Raw genomic sequence first — 22,536 nt, forward strand, 5'->3', positions numbered from 1 at the left:
GTATGACTCAGACTTGATTTTATCAATTATTGTTCATTCTGAGATTTAACTTAATGTTAACGCAGCACCTCCCTTCCCTTCCACCACATATTATCCAATTTAGATGAAAGAGCAGATATCCATACATGGATAGGTACTCTGAAAAAAGTTGATTAATTTTTAAAAAAAAAAAAAAGAAGATGCTGACCTGTCCCGAACAGAGGCGGATAAATATTTTCGAGTGGAAGGCTTTTAATATATGATTCTTGAAACACTAAATTCGATTTGTCTGAATTGTAACTAATTTTTTTTTTAGCTACCACTTGGGAAAATTATCCTCGGAAAGATAAAAAGTTGGCAGATCTGGATATGCATTTTATATTTGTAAATAGTGTAAATATTCTTTCTTTATCTTTATCTTCAATTTGTTCCCTTTATTATGTATCAACTTGCGACTTATTTTTATGTATGACTCAGACTTGATTTTATCAATTATTGTTCATTCTGAGATTTAACTTAATGTTAACGCAGCACCTCCCTTCCCTTCCACCACATATTATCCAATTTAGATGAAAGAGCAGATATCCATACATGGATAGGTACTCTGAAAAAAGTTGATTAGTTAGTTAGTTCATAGGTGTCCATACTTCATTTGCATTCCACAACCTCATCGAAGCACCACAAAGATCAAACTTAAAATGAATGGGGAAAAGGCCGCACGCCGCCTCAGGTGCCCAGATATTTTATTTATTTATCAGGTGCTCAGATATCAGGTGCCCAGATATTATATTAAGTTTCCACAGGTATTCAATAAAAGAAAGAAGTGACTCTTTCTCGCAAATAGATTAACTTGAATGACACAGAACATTTCCATTTAATTATTAATTTTCAAAATTGTTCTTATGCATTTTTTTAATCAATGAAAGAGCAAAAAAATGGATTCCGATTTTTCAAAATCTGAAAATTCTGAACTTATACATTTTTTTTTAATCCTTTTCAAATTAAATTTTTTTTATCATTAATAAATTAATTAAAAACCATATTTATTTTACTTAAATTCCTCCTTTTAAATTTGTCTATGGGCTTGGGACTTATAAATATCTGTACAACAGTTATTTTAACAAAATTTTCAAAAGGTATGAAGAAAGCTTTTACCCTTTAATGGGCCCATTATTTCTAGTAAAGGGAAATTAAAGTATTTTTGTAATTGAAATTGTTTTAACAACAGTAATTGATATTAAAAAAATCTCATTTAGTTTATAAATTTAACATGACCATATGTAAATATATTTAACATGACCTATTAGGAACTTACTGACTTTTATTTTTCTTTATTTATAAAATAAATTCCTTAAATGCCACAAACTTCGAAAGGAATTATGTATTTTATAACTTTTATACGTTTTTTAAAAGTGACAAATGGTTACCAATTTTATTCAAACTCACTTCAAGAAAGCTGAAGTTATTGAAAAATGGAAACCTAAATTAAAAGTGGTAAAACGTGGTAGTAAGTATACTTACCACGGCCTTCAAAAGGGTTAAAATAATAATAGACTAACAGAACTTTGAATCCTCATATCGGTTAAACTGTAGAATGTAGTCGGATTTTAAAGAAATAAAATCCGACCAATAGTTCAAAAATTATACATGTTATACTTTTTTTTTCACTTAGTAGTCCCGTTTTTTTCTATATTTAATGATTTGCTTGAAACATCAAAGTCTAAGGAAATTTTGCTACAGATGCTATGCTTAATATTGTTATAATTTTTAACCAATTTATAAAATTATTTTGCTTCAAGTGAAACTTCCTTTAGATTTTGAATTAAATTTAATCGTAGGATATGGTTTTTTGGCAGATTTGAATATAATGTATCGTAAAATACTTTATTAAAGTACCAAGTAATTTTTAAAAATTTCCTAGTCCTAGAGCTTTAATCTCTCCCATTCATCGTGGAATTTTAGCACTATTTTGGTTGTAAATTGAGGTAAGCAAGAAGTGTTATAAGCTTTTAAGCTTATAATCTGTTATAAGCTTTTGTGAGTGCTTCAAGCACTTAGCTTGAAAAGCTAAAGAGGAATAAAAAATAAAATGAGCAACTTTGTTCTAAACTATGTTTGTTTCAAGTTGAAATTGCTCAGAGTTGTATCAGTAAGTGGAAACGTTACTTTCAGAAGGGTTGATGTAGTTATTTGCTTTGATAGTTATGATATGATGCGTCGAAGGTGAAATGTGCAGTGATTGGTCTGTAGTTTTCATCTTTGCTGTAATTTTCATTTAAAAATTTGGTGACAAACATAAAAACAAATACCGCCATATGCAAGAAAATTAAAAGGTAGTAGAAAAATATGGTAATAATTCTTCTTCTTCTTTTTAAAAAGATTCCTCTTCTCATTAAAAGATATTTCTTCCTTGTTTTTTTTTGTTGTATTTTTAACGTATTTTTTTAATGCTACGTACTTTCAAATTATGCGCAGAAAATAAAATTTATTATACGTTTTCCTTTATTTTTCGAATTTTATTCATTAATCTCTCTTATTATTGTATTATATATATATATATATATAATTTATTGCAACATTAATTTATTGATCGAATTCATGAAAAATTGTCATTAAGTGAATGTTGGCAATTTGAGATGTAATAGTAGTATAACATGTGTGCAAATTAGAAATATTTTATTATGTTTTTTTCCAAAAACCATAATCACGATCTCTCTTCACAATCAAATCAATTCGAATTAATCGGGGCCAATTTCTTCGTAATAAAGATTTCCTTTATTGTTATAATAAATAAATTACAATGCTTCCTCAGAAAATTATAATTTTCTATTGAAATTAAAAAATAATTTGGCATTTTATTTTTTGAAATTAGATTCAATGAGACTATATGATTTCTGAATTACATCAAAATATTCCCTGTTTAAAATGAAAAACTAAAAAAAAAGAAAAAAAAAGTAGTACCTATTTCAAAATTAATTTAAAGAGACGATTTTGGAGATCAATTTTTATTTTTATACTTAAATAAAACACGTAAAAATATATTTACGATAGTTTTTTAAGTAATATCATNTGACATGAAAATGTTTGATTCTATATATATATATATGGGCTTAATTTATATATGCATATAATATATATTATTATATGCATATACGAATTAAACCCATTTCGCATATTAGCAATCTCATATGCAGATATATAAATTAATGCATATATATATTATATATGCAGTGATTTATATATTTGTATATAAGATTGCTATGTATAGTAGCAATCTTATATGAAATCTTCGGGGGTTGGGAAGCGTCGGGAAACAGAGGATTGAGCCCACTAGTATACATTGTTATGTGTGTGGTTCTCATAGACACCCCAATTAAAAAGTTGAAAACTAAATAAATACATAATTTTTTATTGTTTCTTTATTTTAAACTTTTCTCCTATCACGTTATAATTACAAATCAGATGAAATTTAACTTATACTCGTTTTTATTATAAATATATTTTCAGAATTTCACTAGAATTCACTTTTCAACAACACAACTGACTTTTAAAATTGAAATGAAGTCTAATTTGAATAAAAATAATTTTCCAATAACTTCTTCGAGAATAGATGCAATAGTATATAAATGTACAATTATAAATCGAAAAGGAAAATTGCGTATTTTTTTTATTTCATTGAAATTGGAATATACATCCGTATTGCCTAATCCAAAAACTGATTTTTAAAAAAAGGCATTTTAACACCACTTTTTCTTTTTTAAGAAGATATTCCTCTAAACAATACTTTCTAAAATCCACTGTGTTTCTAGAAATGAGATGAACAGGGTTGCCTCACTTTTACAGAATGTCCGTAGTTTCAGTTATTTTTTTCGAAGTGTTAGCAGAAAGTAACGCTGAGTCGACAAAACATTTCAAAAACCGCTTAAAAACTACAAAGAAAGCTTCGCAGATTTTCAGCCAATTTTGACAACTTTTTAACGGCTTTACTAAAAACAAAGTGGCGTGTCACATAAACCTTTGATTTATTAGTAGTGGTGAATAAAAAACCTATAGATCGAATTTATTAAACCAAAAATCATACATTAAAGACTACCACTTGAAAATATTTATCCACAGTCCGGAGCAAGTTGGCATCTCTGCAAGCAAACATACCAACTGCTCCGCTTTCAGCAAAACTTTTATTAAGTTTGAAGGGAACTAAATTGTAAAACCTGAGATAGTGACGTAATTTTATCTAAAATTCAAAATATTTAAATTCCTTTTACTTCAATTGCATTCCAATTACCAGAAAGAACCACCCTAAAGATCACAATTCAAGACGAATGGAAAAAAGGCCGCTGACGGCCCCAGGTGCCCAGATAAATATTGATGATGATGATGATAAAACCTGAGAAATGTGGATAATTATGCTTATTTTTTTAATTAAATTTTGTTTCAACTAGAAATTTTTTTTTCAAAGCGGAACTAGTTGGCATGTATGTGCAAATACCTGATCTTATCGACTTCGTGTATCGGTTTCTTTTGAAATAGAAAATAGTTTTGTTCGAAGAGCTAGAGATATTTTTCATACCTGATTTGAAATATTTGTCTGAATGTACAAATTTATAAAACAAATAGATTTATATGCAATCATATACACTTGTTTACTCCTTTAAGAATTACCCTGAAGACAAAAAGAAATATGACCTCAACTTATGCCATTATAAACGGAACTGTATTTTGCTTTCTTCCTACAACTTCCTACGTATTTGAGAAGTAGGGACACTTAGTTTTTCTCGAAAATAAGTTTTAAATAGTCCTGAGATATATATTTAAACTTCATAACAACAGTAGCATTTAGAGAGAAATTGATGGCAGATGAGAAATCAGAGAAGCAAAAATATCTAGGAACCGTTCAAAAATCTAATTCAACAGAAAACGAAGGTAAAAAAACGTTCCCCAGTTTTATTAGTATATTTTGGTTGACATGAAAATGTTTGATTCACGCAAATAAGATTTTAAAGAATTAATAAAATAATTAAGTTACCAATTTCAATCTTATTTATTAAAAAAAAGGACATAAAACGAAACGAAAGTTCTGACCATTTAAGGATTATCCTTTTCCAGACAGGCGAGTCATATATGCATTCTCAGGGTGGCGATAATCAAGGTAAAAAAGATTAAACTGATAACAAAACTATTTCTATAGCTGCTTACTTGTGCGCGGGGTAATGATAATGATAGCCACCCCATAGACTGCTGAAACTGGTTTTTATTATAATGTTTTGTAATATTACATGATGTATGGGATACGGGCCATCTGCATGGCCCAGGTGCCCAATTTTTGTAAATAACGTAAGTAAGTAACATCGATTCGATGTATTAGATTTAAAGTGAATGCAAAAATAAATCTGTCAAATTAGCTATGCTCAAACTTAAGCTACCGCTTTTTTACTTTTTACCATCCTGATACTGATTCCTTACCAATACATTTATGATTCGTCCGTCCCGAAAGGGTTAAGTGATACATGTTTCAACTCTTCAAGACAAATGCTAATTGTAAGATAATAGTGCTAACAACTATTACTGTTTAGAAAAATCAACTTATCCTTGAAAAGAGATTATAGGCTCTAATAAGCGATGTTATACATTCAAATTCAAAACACTAATTCTACTATCAAATCCAGTACATTAATTTAAGCTAAATTTATTTTATTGAGTTATATTTTATTGCCTATTAATTCAATTTTTTGCATGTTTTTTTTTTTAATAAATGAAATTTTACAGAAAAATATGTTATTATCACCTGAAAAATAAAGATCGTATCACACTCATACTCTTAGCTACGATTTTTTTTAAAGTCATTGACAGATATTTAAAACATTTTAACAGCCCCAAATAATAAGTCATTCAGTCCCTGAATTATAAAATAGAAATAACAGCACATTTATTATTTAAGACTGTTAAAAATTTCCCGTTTGAACTACTGTTATAGTTATATAAAACGATAGGTAAATTGAATTTAAAGCGAATTTTTTTTATGTAAATATATTGCGTAAATAAAGGCTGTGCTATTATGATTATTCACCTTCTTAATTTTTTTTCGTTTATATAATTTTTTTCAGAAAATTTATTACAGTTTTCTCAAGTGAATGACTTTTCCTTCATCAAAAAAAAAAAAAAATTCTGTAACAATCAAAATGTTAATGATCCCAAACCCTTTGAACGTTGCTTACAGTGACACGCGTATAAATTAAAGGTCAACAAAAACATTAGCAAGTAATCTTCTTAATTTCCCATCGAGAATAGCAGTCAGTGACATCATATGATTTGTAAAAATAAAGTTCCAGGAATAATGAAGGTGTTTCATAATCCTTGAAATATACGGTCACTTAGTATTCCAGAGATTTCACATAACAGCGAAAACAAATTATGTCAAGTGCGATGAGTACTCCAGGGATCGGTCATTGTATGTCTATGAAACAGTGGAGGGGTCACGTGACCGTGTATCAGTGTGTACATCACCGGTAAATCAACACTCTTTGCGTTTTGTATTACAGTCATAGCCATAAAACCATTTATAGATATAAAAAAGGGGTTTATATTTCCTTATCTTTCATATTAGTTTGAGTGTTTAGCTTTATTCTGCACTTTTATGAAATATTACTTTTCCTTGTATGTAAATAGTTCCCTTGTAATAATATTTCTATGTAAATGGTTTTAAAGCAAATATTGGAAAGACAACATACTGTGATTTACAAAAGCTTATACTAAAATGATCAGTTTTCCTTTGTCAAGATTTACATTTGTTACCCTCGTTTAGTAGTTGTTCAAAACAGAACTCCCATTGGCTCTTTATAAATTTAACTACAGGTAATAAAAAAAACGTACCAGACAAGTCAAATTTTTTTCTTTCACACATTGAATGCCATGGGAGTCACCGGTGAACGGCAAAGCCAAGATACACATAGTTCGAGTAAATTTTTATTTTTTTATATTATTATCGTTTCTAAAATGGTTTGAAGAAATTGATGCAATGTAGAACACACAAAAATAATTTTATTTATATACACAGAGTAGCCAACTACGGACAGGGAATAAATATTTTCTAGTGGTAGTTTAATAATTGCGATTCTTGGTTTAATAAATTCAATTTAGTAGATTTTTATCTACCACTATTTCTAAACAATTCGTAGGCTTATGTAATTCACCACTTTTCTCACATGTGCGCTGCTAAACCTTTTAAAAAACTAGCAAAATCTATCAAATTTGCAAATTTAGTTTGTAGTTATTTACCATCCGGCCAGACGGGCAAGCCATGTAAAATTAGCATGGCATTCAACGCGTTAATTAGCCAGGACTTGACCAACTTTACCGCTGATGTGATAAGTGTCTTTAAAGAAATAGTTACAGTGCATTTACATCTAAATTAGGCAAATGTTTTCGTTCATATTAGGAATTAACCCATTGCGTAGAGTTCACGCAATTTCCCAATTATCTCTCCTTAAAAAAATTTCAGAACTAACCTTTATAACGTGTATTAATAACTGTATATTTTATTATTCCTCAATATCATTACGAGCCAAAAATATATCAAAGTTTATACTCCCTCCGTCCCAAATTAGTTTCACATTTAGGTCGAAACTTTTGCCCCGAATTAGTTGCCACAATTTCAAGTAGGTGGAATCATAAATAACTCCCTGTGAAGTTTTGCAGACTGACACACACAGAACAAGAAATTAAATTACTACCATCATCAAAATGTATCTAGCCGTTAGCTGCCCTTTTCCCATCCATCTTGAAATGTTATACTTAAGGTGGCTCTTTCTGGTAATTGGAATGTAAATTAGAGTGAAAAGAAAATTAAATATTTTGCATCTTAGATAAAGTTGCGTCGCTACAAAAGTAAGCTGCCATTGGCCTGAGATTTACGTTTCCTCTTAAGTTTCCAAAAGTAAAAATTTCATTAAATCCTGCGGTGCCACAATTTATGGGTTTTTTCAAAAAAAAATTAATTTAGCTTCCCAATATGATGATCTAAATTATATTACTAATAAATTCCAGATTCATTAGTTAGGAGATAACTTTACGCGAATACTGGTGAAGGAGTCCTTAGAAAATGAGGTGAGGGCAAAAGCGTGCAAATCCCGGACTTAAGAAACGAATTTGGTGCTGATTTAAGGACTGGACTGGATGCTGGTAAATAAATGTTGACTGATAGCATAGCACCTTGAAATCTTTGAAAAGAGCTCAAACAGAACCATAAAATCATCAGTATCAATAATCAGTACAAAAGTATTCAAATATAGCAACTAATTTGGGAAAAAGGGAGTAGCTTTTTTAACGTAATGCATTACGAATGGATGAGCCCCACTTAACGATTCGTATGGGGGGAAAAATTTTATTTTGTTAATTTTCAATTTCTACCTTACTGTTGATTAAAATTACTTCAGAAATCATATTTCCCACTGTTACATATAATTAATCTGTTAGATACAAGATATCAGTACTTGGTTTTAAAAATTTCGAAACTTCGGAATCAATTCAATATTGCTGTGAAGCGTATTTTGTAAAAGCGCGTTACAAGCGGATCAAATAAAATTACGTTTTTGAAATTTCATTGCTCCATACAAAAGTCAAAAAAGTGTTAGCAGAACTACTTCATTCCCGCTCTGTTTGTAAGCGAAATTATCCATTCGTGATTGCCGCAATCATAAATATTTCAGTCTTTTTGAAATCAGTGCTACAATCGCTCGTCGTAATTTTTTTTTTAATTGAAGTTGTAGCTAAGATGCTCCAACAACTGTTGTGAAATCTTTTCTACCATATTTTTTTTAAGTTTAATTTATAACAGCGGTAATACATTTGTGAAATAGTTGACCGCATGCAATGTGTTAAGTTACCATAACTGCCAACTTTTATAGTGATCTAACAATAGGCTTCACGATTGGAAACTAAAATGTGTGTCAAAGTGTTTTGTGTAGTCAAAGCATCGCTTCCTATAACTGAAAGCCTCCATATAGTTTCTTAAATATAGTCCACTATGAAAGTAAAGCAACAGCCATTTTATGGCCAGTAAAAACAAGAATGTGATAGCAAACATATGTCTTTAAAGCTATTTAATGAATGAATATAACTGTTTCGTCTTCATTCCTTGTCAAACACCTCGTATTAATTCATCAAATATCTGAATATTAAACTAAGATAATTTTCTTTCAAGAATTTTTATGATATAAGCGTTGATTCATGCACAAACATTTTATTTAAAAAATATGAAGATCTGCTCAAACTACTGCGCAAATCTGCACAAACTGCTTATAAAAAGTCGGGAGGATTTCTGGTGAAGGATAAGGTAACCAGCGTCCTAAAAAACTAGAACACTGGTAGTGAAATTTCTATTGGAGCCTTTGGAAACTAACAGCCTTTTCTTTTCAAATTAATATTCTTAGAACAGAGATCCCTCGCAGGCAATCTCTTACAGAAATAACTTTATTATAAAGTAACAGAGGTGAGTTTTAGAATGTTCTTTCAGAAACTTTGCTACCAGTTTTTTGAGGACGCTGGTCAACTTAATATTCGAGGAGATGATCACTGTAAAAACCTGAAATTGTGCCCCCATTATAAAAAATCTGCTACAGATATATTCAAAATATTTGTGTATAGTGGTGATCAAAAAGATTTTCTTTTTAAAATTTAAACATTAAATCCTAAATTTTATTAACCCTTTAAATATAAAAATTGATTTTTCGTCAAAATAAGGAAAAATAAACAGCTTTGGACAAATAAAGGATTTATTCATTATTGTTAAGAACTTTTAAAATATATATGAAAGGCGGGGTTTAGAGTACACCTTGTATGCAACGAAAGCACTGATTTGACGATGTGTATTTGCAGCAATTGCGGGATGACCTGCGGATGGTGGATGTTCCCATAAAGCAGCTGAAACGGATGGAATCGCCTCCTCCAACACCCATTCCCTCTGGACCTTACCTAACCACCGTTAGTTAACTATTTATTTTGCCCTATCTCTTTATGTTTGCATGCATTTCTGCACATTTGCCTGATCTTTGTATTTCTTGCATGAATTCCCTTGATGTCACACAATTCCCAGACCTAATGTTGCTCACAAGATCAATTTGCATTGTCTGTAACATCGAACGAAGCATTCCTTACAACGCTGCCGCTAGTTTTAAACTGTATTCATTGAATATTTCAGAGTGAATTTTATCGAACAAAACTATAAGCACTCCATACACATTTCCATAATAGTTGCACATTTCTGTTACGGAATAGCGCAAATTTTCTATATGTGGTATTCACAGAAATGCCAACTTGATCCACTTTATGAGTAATGTTTTCTTAATTTAAACAATATTTGTGTTTTTATAATTTAGGTAAATCTTGATTAAGTGAATTTGATTTATAATTATTTTACCCACAGCTACAAAAACTAATACAGTCAATTCGCTATAACTCGAAGTACGATAACTGGAATATTACTATAACTTGGTTTTTTTATGAGGTCCCTACCCTTTTATCTCCAATTTCATGTTAATTATTCTCGATTACTCGAATTTTACTCCCTTTAACTCGATTTTTTTTGGATCTTTTAAAGCAAGAAAAAAAAACCTAGGAGCTGATATCTTGCCCCTTCCTTTGCAACACACACACAATGTCTTTCGCACTCTTCATGGAGAAGCTAAAGCTGTCCCTCTTGAAGTATGTGAACAGTGGTTAAATGAAACGTTACCAAATTTACTTCAAGGATACAGTTAAAATGATGTTTTCAATATTGATGAAATGGGTTTATTTTTTAAATGTCTTCCAAATAAGACTATGATGTTTAAGGATGAAAACTGCTCAGGGGGTAAAATGAGCAAGGAACGTTTGACTGTCCTAGTTGGAGGAAATGCGTCTGGGACAGAGAAATTGCCCTTACTTGTTATCGGAAAATACCGAAATCCCCGATGTTTCAAGAATGTAAAAACGTATCCTTTGGATTACAAGTCTAACAAAAAGTTTTGGATGACATCAGTTTTATTTGAAGACTATGTAAGAAAATTGGATCGGAAATTCTTCGCTAAAAAAAGAAAAGTGATACTCTTTATGGATAAATGCACAGCGCATAGTGATCTACCTAATTTGAAAGCAGTAAACTTGCAGTTTCTCCCGCCAAACACAACAGCAAAGTTGCAGCCGATGGACCAGGGTATCATAAAGTGCTTCAAACAGTCTTATCGTAAATGGCTTGTCAGAAAAATGATCTTAAATATTGTAAGCATTTAGAAGATTTGTAATTAATAAGCATTAATTAAATAATCTGACAATATTTTGAAAGTCGAAAACCGCAACAAACGGTAAGTCGAACTTCCGATATGTCGAAGTTTTTCGTCAGTCCTATCAGATTCGAGTTATCGCGAATTCACTGTATAAAATAACACGTTATTCCAGTTACTTTATGAGAACCCCTTGAAGAGTTTGAAATATTTGCCAAAATTATGCAAGTTATAATTTTCAACTTTGCACCACTTAGTAAAGTTTTTTGCTCAAAGCGAAGCAATTAGTATCCCTGTATACACTTTAGCCTCTATTGGCTGAAGTCGCAACTCCCTAAAGCTAGGATAAAATATATGGTGGCAACACTAAATTGTGTAGACATTGACGACCAAAGATTTCAGATTGTGATTCAGTGCTTATTATTTTATTGCCTAATTCAAATTTAAATGGTGTAACAAATTAACTTTTTTTGTAATTTTTATTTCACACGTTATTTAGCGATCCTTACACACTCCTGCAGGAAATGAACTATAAGTTTTTCTCTTCCAACAAAACGCTTTCGATCAAGCTCACGGATATTGAGACTGTCCATCTGGTCAGTTCACTATGTGACCTGACACTGTCCGTTCGTGACGATGTATCGGTTAAAGAATATTATGGTTTATGTAAATTTTTAGCTTTGGTGTTGTTTCGAGAAAAAAATTGAGGTTTTTTTTCATTTTATTTATATAAATCGAGGATAGCCCAGCAGCCATTGTTCATCCATTGTTTATGACTTTTGTATAGTTTTTTTTTTTTTTTTTTTTTTTTTTTTTTTTTTTTTTTTTTTTTTTTGTAATTTTGTCACGACTGTTTCTGAAACGAAATTTAATCGCCTCACAATATCCTTAAATTTTTTAAAAATTCTTAGGGAGAGACTCACTTAATATTAATTTATGAAAATAATTAGTTGAAGCAAATAGATTATTTGATTAGTACAAAATAATTAGTTGAAGCAATTAGATTACTTGACTAGTACACTTGATTCTAAATATTGAAATGTCATTCCGTCAAGCGGTGATTTCATGTGGGCAACCCAGCTAGTCACCAAAAAACTTTAAAAATGAAGTGCTAGAATAGAAACATTTTATTAACTTTTAACATAAAGAAGCTACCGAAATATTATCGGATTTTCTTTTCTCCATACATTTCGGTTAAGTATACTTTATACTAGTATGCTTTAACATTTGATTATTGGTTTAATTTATATGATTCAAAATGACTCTAACCGCTATGACGCATAAATAATTTAAAGTTATACGTAAAAAATAAAATGATAATGTTGCAGTTGTGTGGTTTGATTGAGTGGTTAAGTGGCTGCGTAATTTTAAATGAAAAAGAAGCTTCATTAAGCTCACAAATAAAAGTGGGCCTTTCAGCATATGAAACTTAAAGTCTGTTTCATAATTTCTGCAGGCTCTAGAGTGACCCACATGGTATTTTTTACTACAAGTTTAAAAGTTAATATTTCTCAAACTAATAAAAACGAACGTTAGATGGTTTTACTCAATATTGTTCCCTTCACGTTTCTTACACACCTCCATAGTTTCAGATTTTTAAATAAAACAAAACGCAACGTAAAGTTGCACGGCCAAAACAGTAGAGGTGTACTGCTTACGTTTTTTAATACAGAAGAAATTACTCAGTTAATATTTTACTTATATTTCAAATATTGTTGAGATCTAAAACGCTTCTAAATTGTAATAAATGGTAATTTTTTCTCTAACTTTCCACGGAATTAAACCGACCACTTTTTAGAGTAATATAGAATTGAAGTTTTTTCCATTTAAAGGTATTCACTATAATCGATTCTTGAACTTCTTAACTGTAAATTTAACATTGTAAATGCTTTAAGGTTTGCACACATCCGGCAAATACACATCTTTACACAACATATATGAGTTTATTCTTATCTCGCCCCGCCCTATTTTAGGGCATACGAGAGTTGATACATACACAAATCATACATTAAAAATACGTAAATCTCTAAAAGTTACATCAACAGTGAATATAAAAATCCGAATATCTAAAATAATGTTCAATACAATTCCATAAAACAAGTTTAAACCAATTAAAATAATAAAGTAGTAAAAAGGTTAAAAAAAACAAAATCACCCCAAAACCAATAAATGTTAAAACTTATAAATTACTATATTAAAACTTATAAAAATTTATAAAAACAATACAAGTTAAAACGTAGAGAAGTTTAAAATGAAATTAGATAGATACACAAGACACCAGCAATAGTGTTCGCAGGCTCCGAGCATAGTTAAATGTGGTTCAGAGTGTCCTCCAATGTTACCTTTATAATTTGTTTAACTATGTTTCTACAGACCAACTTAGCAAAGCATTGGTGCAAATTTTGTCCTGCAAAATGGTTTCCACGGAGTGTCTGGAAGTGTGGGCAGTTCAAGATCAAGTGTTCGATTGTCTGATTGTCCCCACAGTAGGTACAATTTGGGTTTTTATTGAAAAGTCTATTTTGGTATTCTCCAAACACCCCGTGTCCAGTAAGTAATTGGTTTAGGTAAAAGTTGGCCTGTAGTCGTTTGGTGGAAGGGTCTTTAAAAAAAATATAGGTTTGTCGACCTCTCTCGGAGCTCTGCCATTCTGTTTTCCATCTATTTAGGTTGTTGGACTTGATGATTGTTTTGATCTGGGCCTTGGAACTTGGGACCTCTAAATTGATTTGGCTGAGACTGACGGCTTCCTTGGCTGCCTGATCCGCCTCCTCGTTGCCTAGGATACCAATGTGCGCCCTGACCCAGTTACATGTGATGTTTGGTCTCCATAGTTGTTTAGTATTTTCTGTCTCTTTGTTATTTGGAGTTGGGTCACTTAGGGCTTGCAACGATGAGAGCGAATCAGTGAAAAGAGTGGCGTCCGGGTAGTCATTTTTAGCCAGCCAATCAAATGCACTTTTAATTGCCATCAGCTCAGCCATAAAAATACTGCAATTGTTGGAGAGTCTAATGGAGTCCGCTTTAATGATTATCCCATTTCTCTTGATGATAATTCCATAGCCGGTCTTGTGCTTTATCCTACTTCCATTATCGGTCTCTTCGGCGAACTCCACTCTTGAACCATCCGTGAAAATTTCCAACCCCTCATTAGTGGGGAGTGACCTACCCCTAGGCACCGAAACAAACTTTGAGGGGTGTTGTCTTACTGGTCGTTGTTCCAGTGCAATCGAGTCCAGAGAGTGGCCCAAAACTATTTCCAAGTCAGCCAACCCCCAGCCCCAAGTCAATCTTTTTGTGCTGATATCTTCAAGAATCTTTAAGTGAATAGGTATCACTCCCGCCAGTATCTGGAGGGCTTCCGTACTTGTAGTAGAGTAGGCTTTTGTTATGGTAATCAAGGAGGATCTCTGAATGGATTTAAGCTTGTCATTGATTTTTGTATTATTGCGATACCAGACACTTGCGGTGTAGAGTATAATTCTTTCGGTCGATTTCGGAGATGATTTTTAAGATCGATGGTTTGAGGCCCCAAGTGGCCCTGGCCACCCGTCTGATGAGGTTGTTAAAATTGTTCACTCTCTCTTTGATCTGATTTAAATGGGATATCCAGGTCAGGCCCGGGTCGAGCACAACACCGAGATATTTTAGCTCCCTGACTTGCTTAATTGTTTGGCTATGATTGACACTCATTTTAATACGTGGCTGTCTGCCGATTCTTTTTTGGTTCTTAGGGAATGTTAGGCAATTAGTTTTTGAATCACTGAAACTCAGTCAGTTTGACTCGGCCCAGGCTGAGAGATGAGTGAGACAATGGGTAGCCAGCAGATCAAATCTATACAGTATCTGGTGTCTCAAGAGCAGTAAAATGTCATCTGCAAAAGCAATCAGTCGGCTGTCATCTTTTTTAAAATCGCTAAAACCGCTAAAATCAATATTGTTAAAATTGTTAAAAATCGTATTGACATATACCAACCACAGCACCGGTCCCAGGGAAGATCCCTGCGGAACCCCCAACGACGTATCTTGTTTAAATAGGCACTGACCTTCTTCATCTATGTATGTAACCTCTCAATTACTTAGGAAACTCGTGATAATGCTGACAATATTATCTGGAAGGTCAAGTTTAAAAATTTCGGACTTCAAAATCGTCCAGTTTGCATTATTAAAAGCATTATTAATGCCCAGAGCCACTCCTATGCTGTGTTTGTTGTTTGCTTTAGCCTCCTCTACAAATTTGACCAGCTCCAACAATGCGTCGTCTGTGCTTCTCCCAGCCCGGAAGCCATACTGGTAGGGATTTAATTGATCTCTGCTTTCCAAAAAGTAGGCAAGTCTCTTGGTCAAGAGTTTATCTAGGATTTTGCCCCAGACCGGGAGGAGAGAGATTGGTCTGTAAGATGTCGGAAAATGTGGGTCCCTATCGGATTTGGGAATTAGGGTGACTCTGGTGCTTTATATAATTAAATTCATCAACAACATATAACTTACGCAACATATAATTAAATTCATCATGAATACATATGCATGATTATCACACCACATTTTGTTTAAGATGTTACAAAATACAAAGTAAATTTCTCCCGGCAATTTAAATTCCACTTTCCAACCACTGGGGGGAAATTAAAAGTTGGCAAGTATGCTGCTGCTAAAGGCCACAGAAACTCGCTGTTTGAAACAATCATACATAATAAAATGTTTTAGCTTTAAAATTTTCACTCATTATAATTATTATTTACTTCCAGTTTACGCTTTATATGTGATATGATCACTTGCTTGGATTTGTTTATTTTAGTTAAGTGTGTTGAAAATTATAAATAATTTTTTGTCATATTATCATGAGGGTTATTTATTTTACTATGTATATTTTAAATATAACTCATTATAACCATGATATTTAATTAATATTAATATGTATAGTGTTTTTTGTATACTAATTTTTCAATGTATATTTTAAAAATTAATCATTATAACAGTGATATTTAATTAATATTAATATGCATATTGTTTTTGGTATCCTAATTTTTCTATGCGTATTTTGAAAATAATTCATTATAACCATGATTTTTGATTAATATTAACATGCGTAGTGCTTTTTGTTATCCTAATTTTTCTATGTGTATTTTAAAAATAATTCATTATAACCATGGTATTTAACTAATTTTAATATGCATAGTATTTTTGGTATCCTAATTTTTCTATGTGTACTTTAAAAATAACTCATTATAATCATGATATTTAATTAATATTAATATGTATAGTATTTTTGGTATCCTAAAAGATTTTTAACCTCAAAGTAACCTTCTCCGCAATTTGTGGAGAAAAAGATGACCCGGGCCTATTAGTTCATGGTTGCTATATTACAAAATAGAGTACGTGTACTCACAGAATAATAAAATAATTTTTTCTTGCATTAAAAAAGAAAATTTCCCGAGGTCAATTAAGTTCATGAAAGTCAGTACGATTACGAGAATGAGGACAAATAAATCAAAGTGGCAATGCATGTTTTAATTATTTATATGCTGTGGCATGCGCTGACAGTTGTCTTTAAATTTAATAAAATAATGATCAATTTATGAAATATAAGTTATATAATAAACATAAATTAAAAAAATGAATCATAAAATAGAGTAAATTGACATATGTGTGTATTGTGGGGGAAAAATCCGGCATATCTTGAATATTTTTAGTTCTTATGTTCCCATTTTCACCTACTAACATACACTTTAGTTCAAAGAACAGTTAGCTCAAAGAACAGTTAGCTCAAAGAACATTCACCAAATGTGCTACTTAATTTGTGCAGACGATATTTTAAAGTACCAAAACATATACTCTTATTAATAAACTTAACTTTTTGATGCCTATAATTTTTTGACCATCAAAATACTGATGGTAGCAGCTATAATCCCAATTAAATATTCCCTACTTTAGTCACAAAAGGGGTCGGAGGTTTAAACCCCTTAATATTAGTTTATTATTTTTGCATTTTGCCAAATTTCTGAAATTATTTACGTGAATCAAAGCATTTAACATACAATTAAAAACTCTCGTTTATCTAACACTGATTCCCCGAAAAAGAGACTTTTCAATAATATTTATCTCAACAAATTACTTAAAAAATAGAACATGCACTTTCCATCATGTTTGTTTACATTTTTGTGGCTTATAATTTTTTTTAAATTTAAAAATTATTTAAGAACTTTGAAATATAAGTTTTAAAATTTTTAATAACGGTTCAAGTAACGGTTAATTTAAAATAAATTTAAGTAACAAAGTCCTAAAAATGAACTAAATTGAAATTGAGATCTTGAGATATAAAATATGATTTTTATGTGTGATTTAATTCATAAAAAAGCTGCTCAATACGTACACCTATCAACTTTTTTTCGATGATAATTTTTCCAATAGTAAAAGTACAATTGGATTATAATAACTGTCACCCCAATAATTTTTTTGTTTAGCCAGAATTTACATACACCAACACTATTTTCATACACTGATATACATATTTAATTTGTTTAGATGTAGTTGTGATCTAAGTTAACGGCTCACAAATTATATTGCACGGAACCTTAGGGTTCCGTGGTAGGGTGAAAGGGCTTCCGAGAGTTAGTATTTTTTTAACCAGTTTTGATTTTCAAAACCTGGTACGAGGGTTGCTATTTATATTTTTGGCCTAATAATGAAAAAACAAATATGTAGGATCGAAATTGGTTTCATTGTTTTTCAAAATATTCTCTATGATGATCAATACACTTTAGCATGCGTTTGAACCAATTTTCAAAGCACTTTTTCCAGTCCGATTGAAGTAACTGGTCCCACAGCTGGTCTTAGAAAGAGCGTCCCCCCTGATTTTAAATATTTCTCAGGACTGAAGGACTGCTTCACTACACTGATTTCCGCCCCACTATCTATAACACCTGAAAAACAAACATTGTCAATTGCGAAATCTGCTCTTGGTAGATCTACCTCTCCCTTCGTCCTTGCATCCTCCAAATTTAATCCAGCCACTCCCACTGCCATTGGGTTCAATCCTCTCCTTTCCAATCTATCCATATTTTCTCGACAGATGCTCATCCGATATATTTTCGGACAAGCCCTCCTTAAATGCCCTTCTTCGTTACAATTAAAACATTTTGGGGTCCATCCTCCTACGTTCCCACTATTTCTTGCTGGTATTTCTGGGACCCCCTTCCTAAACTGTTCCGTTAAATTGTTCTTATTCCTACTTATTGTTTCGGCTTGGAAAATCCTTCTACTTGTCTCATGACCTCTGTATTCCGGAGCCCGCTTTTCACTCATTTTCCCTCCCCTATTTCGGAATCCTACGTCAAGGTTTTGGGGTCTTGCCGCCACAACATTATCTAACTCTTGCCCTAAATCGGACATCCCCAACCATCCTTCGGATTCCTTTAAATATATGTGGGATTTCAGCTTCTGGGGTAAACTATCCTTTATCCGATCTGTCACTACAAATTCTTTCAAATGTTCTATCGTAGTGACCCCCCTCGATTCCATATAGATCTCTAATGACTCTTTAATTTTAACGCCGAATTGAGTATAAGACTCGTTAATCTTTCTATGGCAGTTATCAAAATTGTTTTTATGCTGCAGGGGAGTTATTCTAAATTCTTTTAGTATGGATTCTTTAATTTTCTCAAAACTTTCCAAATCCCCTTCCGCTAGCGTTGCACTCAGCCCCCTCACTTTGCCCCTCAAAGCTACCACCATTATCCTCCCCCTATATTCCTCGGGCACCGTATAAAAATCCAACATAGACTCCGCATTTATAAAATAGAAGGCCCATTCCTCCGCCTTTGTCGGAGGTTCCCCTAACACCTTAGTCAAAGTGTTTAAGTATCTATGAAAAGTGTTCTCTTGGTTTGTACTATTGTCCTTCTCTTGAAGATCATTTTCCTTATTTGCACCCCTCACCTCTAATTCTTTCATTCTTAACTCATGCTCCCGTTCCTGCTTCCGCTCCTCTCGTTCCCGTTCCTGATTCTCTCGTTCCCGTTCCTGCTTCCGCTCCTCTCGTTCCCGTTCCCGATCCTCTCGCTCCCGTTCCTGCTTCCGCTCCTCTCGTTTCCGTTCCCGCTCCTCTTTAATCCCATTCAAAATCTCTTTAGTACCTTGCTCGTCGTAATCCGTACTCCCGGTGATCAATGCTTTTAACTCAACCAGCTTAACGTTCTCGGGAACCGTTATCCCCAGCTCCTCGGCTAGAACTATCAGATCTTCCTTTTTTGCTTTTGTAAAAAAACTCATACTGACAATATAACTCTAATTTCTTAAACACAAAAAAAAGAAATACTCCTATTTAAAAATAAACCTTAAAAAAAATAAAACTTAGCAACACCTTCCCCTATACTCATACACCGACCTTCTATTATGAAATTTAACACCTCATATGGAAATCAAACATGTTCAACACAATTTGTATCATGCAATATTCAACACATGCAATATTCAAACATTACTTCTCAATACACATAAATACAAGTTACTATTTTCAACTTTCATTGCAAACTAATAAAATTTCGTACTCTTTTGGTACACCTGACCTATACACCTTTACATTCCCCAAAATTAAACTCTTAAATTTCATAGATTCTACAGTCATAATAACTAACCATTTCATCGTTTAAACAAAAGCAAACATCTTCCTTGACCCTTTTTTACGGTCCAAAGTGATTTTAACAGAATGCATTATAAATAATAATCACTACTAAATAACAATAAACCAAGAACCTTGTTTACTCAGCTCGCTATTGACATATAAAAACACAATCTTTAAATAATCCTACACTTTTTTACAAGTTATTAAATCGATACTCTTCTTCTTTCATATATACTCTTAATAAAGCAATAAAAAAAATTACACTCTTAACAAACCAACCACTAAGTTACTTAAAAAAAAAACATCAAATCATTACTTATTATATTTATCAATAATAATCATACTCATTAATCACACAAACAATACTATAGCTAACTGGCCAATCCCTTAAGCTCAAATAAAATAACACATCAGGTTGACTTTAAACCAAAACAAAATAAACTTATTCCCTTAACTAACTACCCTTTTTGCCTACTCCCTTTATCTTTTCAATTGTCCTCTTTGGCAGAGAGTCGATGCTGAAACCACACTCTATTCTCTATGGTCACAGGTCACGGGGGGTAGCGCTGGCTGCCTATCGCCTCCGGCGATAAGAGTCCCTTTCCAGTACCGTCTCCCCGTCGATGTTGTCAGTCCGCCATCACCCTTTCCTTCAGGCAATCTTTCCAATCTCTTTTTCACTAGGAACTTATAGTGGGCATCGGCGATGATTCTTTTCACTAGCATAGCAGTCCTCCTTCCATCCTGGCGAGAATTCAGTCACGCTGCGCCAATTTGTGAGACATTTTGTCTCTTGGTTCGTTTTTATGTCCTCTTAATGATGACCAAGGACTATTTCAATTATAGCTTATTTATTATTAAATTCTTGATTATAGAATTATTTACAGAAAAGCTACAAATAGATACATGAGCTGTTGAGTATAATGTTTTTGGAGCGCAACTGCTCCCTTTCTTTTTGTTCATACTAAATCTATCATCGTTCAATTACAACTCTACTCTTCGGCGTTCAAAACGAATCTGCCCTCCAAAAATTCTTTCTCATCAGAAAAAAGTCATTCGCTCCACCCCCAATGTAGGGGACGACACCTCCAATGTCCTTTACCCTCTGGCCCTCAGGTCAAGGGGTCAATCCAATGCGTGGGAGAGGAATCAGGATCCTGACAGTTCCGTTTTATTTAGCTATCGAATTATATAATTATGCTTTCAAAACAATTCTTTTAAAAGTCAAACTCGTCGGACAGAATTTAATTCGTGCTGTTTTTATAAGCAAAAAGAAGGCCGTGCTACGTTTGAAGAGTGGGGGATGTTAATACTTATTTGTTCGCTCTATAGGAATAATGGTTTCTTCTCATCTTGCAGCAGAGTATAACAACTGGACTAGAGGAGGCTTCAGACATATGAATTCAGCTATTTAGCATAAAACCCAATTTTTAGATTAATATTAATAAAACGACTAATATTAGACTAATATTAATAATATTGATAAAAAGATATGATAAAATAATTTCATTCATTCACGAGATATTTTTAAAATATTTAATAAAATTTAGATCAGTACATATTTTCAAAATTTCATGAATTGATATGTTCACAATTGCTAATGTTGTTATCGTAGGCCATTAAGGCAAGGAGTTCTTATTTTCCAGTGGTACCATCTATGGCCAAGAGTTCTGTCACACCCATACGTCACACCAGTTTAAAGGACGGGCCCATTTATGCATCCATTTATTCATCCTCAGATCGTAATTTTGACTTAAACCAGAGAACGATCAATCTCCAATTCAGTACCCTCAGAGATATAAGTTGTTGTTGAAACATGGTGGACTTTGTAGTCCAACTGATTTAACGTGCACCAGTCACCATTTACTACGCGGGGAGTCTTCTGCCGGCTGGGTTCGAATTCCCGTTCTCATGAACCTGAGTCCAGTGCCCTGCCAACCAGGCTATCCCGACCCCAAAATTGCTAATAAGAGATTTTTATAAATCTCGGGGTTTTACCAAAAGAAGATCGATCATTTAGGATTCCACAGTCGAAGCTATTTGGGGACCTTTGATCAAAGCAACATAAATTAAATTTTTAAACGCAAGAATTAAATGAAAAAGCATTAATTTTTCTATTACTTTTAATATAAAAATAAAATCTTACGAAAAATATGTTCAAGTAGTCTGTTACAAACTTGTTGGCTTCACCCGTTATCCAGGTATCGATATTAATAATATATATTATAAACTGGTAAAATTGGTGAAAAATTTTCAAAAGGCTATTTTAAAGATTTCAATTTCACTTTAATTGCATCAATTATGATGCTCAATTTTAGCATTTTCTGTAATTTACAAATATATTTTTGGTAGATAGGAACTACTAAATTATTTTTTCCGAGTATTGAGTATAGTAAAGTGCGGCGTGCTCTTTGCTTTCGCTTATAGCACTACGTTTCAATAGGTAAGGCTTAATTTAGCCTAATAAGATTTATTTTTTCCGATCTTTCAATATCGCCTTTTTGGGCCGGGATAGCCTGGTCGGTAGGGCGCTGGGCCCATATCCAAGAGGTCGTGGGTTCGATCCTCGCCAGCCGAAGACTCCCCGTGTAGTAAATGGTGACTGATGCACGTTAAATCTGTCGAGTCTCAAAGTCCTCCATGTTCCCACAACAAATCAATACCTCTGGGGGTACTGATCCA

The 22,536-nt window shown here is 32.5% G+C and overlaps 1 protein-coding gene across 1 annotated transcript in view; it reads left to right on the forward strand.

The window, feature by feature from the left end:
* Positions 1-22,536, forward strand: part of LOC107438457 (caveolin-3-like) — a 49,066-nt gene that overhangs the window by 17,568 nt on the left and 8,962 nt on the right. Inside the window, exon 2 of the mRNA XM_016050760.3 lies at positions 9,853-9,957. Coding sequence (XP_015906246.1) covers positions 9,853-9,957 — 105 coding nt within the window. The remainder of the gene's footprint in view (positions 1-9,852; positions 9,958-22,536) is intronic.

This window comes from Parasteatoda tepidariorum, chromosome 2, assembly GCF_043381705.1.
Source record: "Parasteatoda tepidariorum isolate YZ-2023 chromosome 2, CAS_Ptep_4.0, whole genome shotgun sequence".
NCBI lineage: Eukaryota > Metazoa > Arthropoda > Arachnida > Araneae > Theridiidae > Parasteatoda > Parasteatoda tepidariorum.